General features: G+C 42.1%; 1 protein-coding gene across 1 annotated transcript in view; it reads right to left on the bottom strand.

Moving 5' to 3' along the window:
• Positions 1-830: 830 nt before the first annotated feature.
• Positions 831-7,153, bottom strand: part of jakmip3 (Janus kinase and microtubule interacting protein 3) — a gene marked incomplete at both ends in the record, with an annotated part of 64,403 nt that continues 58,080 nt past the window's right edge. The window contains 5 exons of the mRNA XM_080457594.1: positions 831-881; positions 1,252-1,317; positions 5,057-5,299; positions 6,595-6,672; positions 6,910-6,978. Coding sequence (XP_080313720.1) covers positions 831-881; positions 1,252-1,317; positions 5,057-5,299; positions 6,595-6,672; positions 6,910-6,978 — 507 coding nt within the window. The remainder of the gene's footprint in view (positions 882-1,251; positions 1,318-5,056; positions 5,300-6,594; positions 6,673-6,909; positions 6,979-7,153) is intronic.

The raw sequence follows: 7,153 nt of genomic DNA, 5'->3' as shown, positions 1-7,153 counted from the left end.
ACAGAGACTACCTCCCCAACGTTCACACTATCAAAGAGACTACCTACCCAACGTTCACACTATCACAGAGACTACCTACCCAACGTTCACACTATCACAGAGACTACCTCCCCAGGCGTTCCGGGGAACGGTACCCAACGTTCACACTATCACAGAGACTACCTCCCCAACGTTCACACTATCACAGAGACTACCTCCCCAATGTTCACACTATCACAGAGACTACCTCCCCAACGTTCACACTATCACAGAGACTACCTCCCCAATGTTCACACTATCACAGAGACTACCTCCCCAACGTTCACACTATCACTGAGACTACCTCCCCAATGTTCACACTATCACAGAGACTACCTCCCCAACGTTCACACTATCACAGAGACTACCTCCCCAACGTTCACACTATCACAGAGACTACCTACCCAACGTTCACACTATCACAGAGACTACCTCCCCAACGTTCACACTATCACAGAGACTACCTCCCCAACGTTCACACTATCACAGAGACTACCTCCCCAACGTTCACACTATCACAGAGACTACCTAGCCAACGTTCACACTATCACAGAGACTACCTCCCCAGGCGTTCCGGGAAACGGTACGCAACGTTCACACTATCACAACATCTGCCAAGTGGTCCAGGGTCTGAATCCGCCCTAACATGCAAACAAGGTCCACTGGGCTTATGTGATTCAGCTTTAATAAGAGTACAGTATATTCATATTTAGTATCATGTGACATATTCATTCATAAGTAATGTAATTGTGATGGTTTGTACAAACTGTTAGTAAACAAACACGGTTGCTAAGCAACTCACCACGTTGTCTCTAGGACCACAGGATGAAGGCCAGAGAGAAGAATAAAAACAAAAATAAAAACTGAAAGAGAAGAAGAACAAAGTTATTGGTTGTGTGTGTGTGTGTGTGTGTGTGTGTGTGTGTGTGTGTGTGTGTGTGTGTGTGTGTGTGTGTGTGTGTGTGTGTGTGTGTGTGTGTGTGTGTGTGTCCTGAGCGGGGAGCACACTTTAGGAAGCCGTGAGCTGAGTATAACCCCTTGGGCATTATTAGTATTATCCCCCCCCCCCACACTCACACACTGATCATATATTATCATTATCTACAGTGTAATAATAACATTATTGTATATGAATGTGATAATATGATGTAAACACATTATCTGTGATCATTTTATTATTCATATATTGAGATGATTTATGATAATATATCATTATTAATATTAAATCTCTACCTTCTCTTCCAGCTCTTTGATCTGTCGCTTCTGTGCTTCAATCCACTCCTCTAACTCCTTGTTCCTCTGTAACACACACACACACACACACACACACACACACACCACGCACACACACACCACCACGCACACGCACACGCACACGCACACACCACGCGCACACGCACACGCACACACACACACACACACACCACGCGCACACGCACACGCACACGCACACACACACTAAATACAGGTGTGGGTTTTATTTCATTGTTCATAAAATCATTATCTAGCCCTTCAACAGGGGGTCTGGGTCCTCTAGGGGGTCCTCAGAGTAACTACAGGGGGTCTGGGTCCTCTAGGGGGTCCTCAGAGTAACTACAGGGGGTCTGGGTCCTCTAGGGGGTCCTCAGAGTAACTACAGGGGGTCTGGGTCCTCTAGGGGGTCCTCAGAGTAACTACAGGGGGTCTGGGTCCTCTAGGGGGTCCTCAGAGTAACTACAGGGGGTCTGGGTCCTCTAGGGGGTCCTCAGAGTAACTACAGAGCCAACAGTGGAGCTGACTAAACATTGAGGGTTTAAAAGGTTACATTTATATTAACTCTATATTAACTAATTATTTCTGGCTATTTCTGGCAAGTGCGATTTTATTTTTATTTATTTTTTAAGTAAAAACAAAGTGCTTAGGAAGCGAGATACAGCCCTTTTCAGTTATAAGTTAAACAAGGAGTGGATGGAGCTGCAATTTTCTTTTCTTTTTTTTTTTTTTTTTTTCAAAAACACTTGAAACACGTGATTTGCACGTTGCACCATAGCGGTAAAACACGTGAAACGCGTGAATGGCACTCAATGAGTTAACATGAATCCAACATATTAATAAAACTCGAAAAAGTGCTCCTCGGAGCACAAGTCTCCGACATTTCAGGTAGGTTATTATTGTCTCCTGGTGGCGCTATAATAGGCCATTGTGAAAAGGGTGCCATTTCTTCTTAGGCCTTGCACGACAATCGGACACTGCATTCATGATTTGAGGCATTTTGTTCCAAAAATGTGGTTTGCTAAATTAGACCTGCTGGTGGCGCTATAACAAGCCCAGGTGAAAAGGGTGGCATTTCTTCCTCGGCCTAGTGGGAATGTCCGTGCAAAATTTCACGGAAATCGCACACTGCATTCATGATTTGAGGAATTTTGTTCAAAAGGGAAGGCAATGTTAGCCAAGTCGGATGGAATATGAAATATCGGACACATCCATGTTGATCACATGACTATAGAGATACTGTGTTTCGATTTGCGTGATTTTTGGACAGAATCTGAAGGAGTAAGAGCAAAAACATTTGTATTACAAAACTCAGCCTCCTGGTGGCGCTCTAAAAGGTATATGTGAAAAATGCAGGGCAAAGGTTTTTCATTGGCCTCTAGGGAGTGTGGGTGCAAAGTTTCACACAGATTGGTGCAGTTATAGCTAAAAACGTGAATCGGCCTGTTATAGCGCCACCATGGGGCTGATGTGAACGTTTTCAAGTGGCATTTCTTCCTGGGCCAAGTGGGATTCTCTGTGGAAAGTTTCACGGAAATCGCATGCTGCGTTCATGATTTGAGGCATTTTGTTCATAATGTACCAATCCTGTAAACTTTGGAAGCCAATTTTAGCCAATCATGATGGAATATGGAAAATCAGACAGATCCGTGTTGATCACATGACTATACAGATACTGTGTACCAATTTTGGACAGTTTTTGGACAAAATCTGTAGGAGTAATAGCAAAAAATGTGTTTTGCAAAAGTCTGCCTCATGGTGGCGCTATGACAGGCTGATCTGAAAAATGTGGGGCAGAGGTTCTGCTTTGGCATCCAAGGATTGTGTGTGCGCAGTTTCACAGCGACCGGGCCAACGGTGGCGGAGATTAGCTGCTCGCAGACAGAAGGACGGACACACACACACACGGAGGAACGGGGGGCAAAACATACTCTCTCGCCATGCCTATCGGCCTGGCGGAGACAAAAACATGAATTGAAAGCTTTGTATCGATAATTATTTGATTGAAACACTGATGATAGTGTCTGTCTATGAAAACCTTTTCATTTCAATCTGCCACATAATACTATACAATATGTAGTGGGGGGCCCTGCTTCATCTCTCAGCTATACAATATGTAGTGGGGGTCCCTGCTTCACCTCTCATCTATTAAATATGTAGTGGGGGTCCCTGCTTCACCTCTCAGCCATACAATATATTGTGGGGGTCCCTGCTTTATCTCTCTCTCATCTATACAATCCATAATGGGGGTCCCTGCTTCATCTACCTGCTTCATCTTCATAATACAGCTAAGTACCTTAAATAAGCACTTTTCATGACAGAATAATCACATGAAACACACAAACAAAACAACCCTCCACCTCCCTCAGAATGGACCCTCATCTGGCTGCAGTGTCCAGGCAGCTCCACTGGGGGGCACCAATGTAACCCTAGGGTAAATATGTATACAATATAACCCTAGGGTAAATATGTATACAATATAACCCTAGGGTAAATATGTATACTATAGAGCACCGAAGTCCTGACGTGACTCGTTCATCCCCAGGTTTGCGGAAGTAATTTCTCTATGGAGAATAACATTGGGTCATCTTAGAATCGTCTCATATAAGAATTGTGGTCCAAAAATAAACACCGCGTGTCGGCGTTATTGTCAGGGAGGGGGTTCTGTATCGTTTATGATAGTCAGTCACTTATATTTGATACAGTCTGTTTCTGGCGAAAATGTAACTAATTCGGCGGAAGTAACATTAGCGTTTTCTCACCGTCAGTTGATGCTTCATATCCATAAGAGTCAACACGCCGGGGTCATTTGTTTATTTTTGGAACACAGTTCTTATTTGACGCGATATTAAATACGTCTATGGGATTCAGAACGGGGGTGGAAAACTGCGAACCAGGTAGACAAACAAAGGATGTGTAAATGACGTCAGACTTCGGCGGTCTATATAACCCTAGGGTAAATATGGATATAATATAACCCTAGGGTAAATATGTATATAATATAACCCTAGGGTAAATATGTATATAATATAACCCTAGGGTAAATATGTATATAATATAACCCTATGGTAAATATGTATATAATATAACCCTAGGGTAAATATGGATATAATATAGCCCTAGGGTAAATATGGATATAATATAACCCTAGGGTAAATATGGATATAATATAGCCCTAGGGTAAATATGTATATAATATAGCCCTAGGTAAATATGTATATAATATAACCCTAGGGTAAATATGTATATAATATAGCCCTAGGTAAATATGTATATAATATAACCCTAGGGTAAATATGTATATAATATAACCCTAGGGTAAATATGTATATAATATAGCCCTAGGGTAAATGTGTATATAATATAACCCTAGGGTAAATATGTATATAATATAACCCTAGGTAAATATGTATATAATATAACCCTAGGGTAAATATGTATATAATATAGCCCTAGGTAAATATGTATATAATATAACCCTAGGGTAAATATGTATATAATATAACCCTAGGGTAAATATGTATATAATATAGCCCTAGGGTAAATGTGTATATAATATAACCCTAGGGTAAATATGTATATAATATAGCCCTAGGTAAATATGTATATAATATAACCCTAGGGTAAATATGGATATAATATAGCCCTAGGGTAAATGTGTATATAATATAACCCTAGGGTAAATGTGTATATAATATAACCCTAGGGTAAATATGTATATAATATAACCCTAGGGTAAATATGTATATAATATAACCCTAGGGTAAATATGGATGTAGTATATTACCTGTTGTGCATGCTGCAGCAGGTCCATTCTCTCCCGTAGAATCTGCGAGTCTCTCTCTCTCAGCTCGCCCATAACGACCCTCTTCCATTGGTCCATGGACCTCTTAAGCCCCTCCCTCTCTTCGTCTGTCAGGACGTCAGAGAGGCGTTGTGTTTTGTCTTCCTCCGTTTTCCATCCCTCCATCCGGAAGCTCTCATCGTGACGCACCGCTTCAAACAGCATGGCCTCCAGCTCCAAGATCCTCTGAACACATAGAAACACATGTAGAGAACTACAAACACATGTAGAGAACTACAAACACATGTAGAGAACTACAAACACATGTAGAGAACTACAAACACATTATGAGTCTGGTCTATAGACTGACCTTATGAGCCTGGTCCATACACTGACCTTATGAGTCTGGTCTATAGACTGACCTTATGAGTCTGGTCCATAGACTGCCCTTATGAGTCTGGTCCATAGACTGACCTTATGAGTCTGGTCCATACACTGACCTTATGAGTCTGGTCCATACACTGACCTTATGAGTCTGGTCCTATAGACTGACCTTATGAGCCTGGTCCATAGACTGACATTATGAGTCTGGTCTATAGACTGACCTTATGAGCCTGGTCCATAGACTGACCTTATGAGTCTGGTCTATACACTGACCTTATGAGCCTGGTCTATAGACTGACCTTATGAGCCTGGTCCATAGACTGACCTTATGAGTCTGGTCTATAGACTGACCTTATGAGTCTGGTCTATAGACTGACCTTATGAGTCTGGTCCATACACTGACCTTATGAGTCTGGTCTATAGACTGACCTTATGAGTCTGGTCCATAGACTGACCTTATGAGTCTGGTCCATAGACTGACCTTATGAGCCTGGTCTATAGACTGACCTTATGAGTCTGGTCCATAGACTGACCTTATGAGTCTGGTCTATACACTGACCTTATGAGCCTGGTCTATAGACTGACCTTATGAGTCTTGTCCATAGACTGACCTTATGAGTCTGGTCCATAGACTGACCTTATGAGCCTGGTCCATAGACTGACCTTATGAATCTGGTCTATACACTGACCTTATGAGCCTGGTCTATAGACTGACCTTATGAGTCTGGTCCATAGACTGACCTTATGAGTCAGGTCCATAGACTGACCTTATGAGTCTGGTCCATAGACTGACCTTATGAGTCCGGTCCATAGACTGACATTATGAGTCTGGTCCATAGACTGACCTTATGAGTCTGGTCCATAGACTGACCTTATGAGTCCGGTCCATAGACTGACATTATGAGTATGGTCCATAGACTGACCTTATGAGTCAGGTCCATACACTGACCTTATGAGCCTGGTCTATAGACTGACCTTATGAGTCTGGTCCATAGACTGACCTTATGAGTCTGGTCCATAGACTGACCTTATTAGTCTGGTCCATAGACTGACCTTATGAGTCTGGTCCATAGACTGACCTTATAAGTCTGGTCCATACACTGACCTTATGAGCCTGGTCCATAGACTGACCTTATGAGCCTGGTCCATAGACTGACCTTATGAGCCTGGTCCATAGACTGCTTCCTGTAGTCCAACTCTTCATCCAGATAACCTTTCTGTTTACTGAACAGTTCCTAATGCACGCACGCACGCACGCACGCACACACACACACACACACACACACACACACACACACACACACACACACACACACACACACACACACACACACACACACACACACACACACACACACACACACACACACACACACACACACACACACACACACACACACACATTTATACAATGTACATACACAATCACATACACAATGTAATTATATTGTAATTAAATAAACATTGTTTACCTTTTCACTCTCAATGTCCAACATCTTCTGTTGCAGAGCTGACTTTGTTACTTCAATGGACTCCAACCACTAGACATACACAACTAGTTAATATGGTTAACCTAGTTAAAAACACTAGACATACACAACTAGTTAATATGTTTAACCTAGTTAAAAACACTAGACATACACAACTAGTTCATATGGTTAACCTAGTTAAAAACACTAGACATACACAACTAGTTCATATGGTTAACCTAGTTAA

The sequence above is a fragment of the Gymnoscopelus braueri genome, assembly GCF_963280865.1.
Source record: "Gymnoscopelus braueri genome assembly, contig: SCAFFOLD_58, whole genome shotgun sequence".
Classification (NCBI taxonomy): domain Eukaryota; kingdom Metazoa; phylum Chordata; class Actinopteri; order Myctophiformes; family Myctophidae; genus Gymnoscopelus; species Gymnoscopelus braueri.
This window is presented reverse-complemented; position numbering and strand designations above follow the sequence as displayed.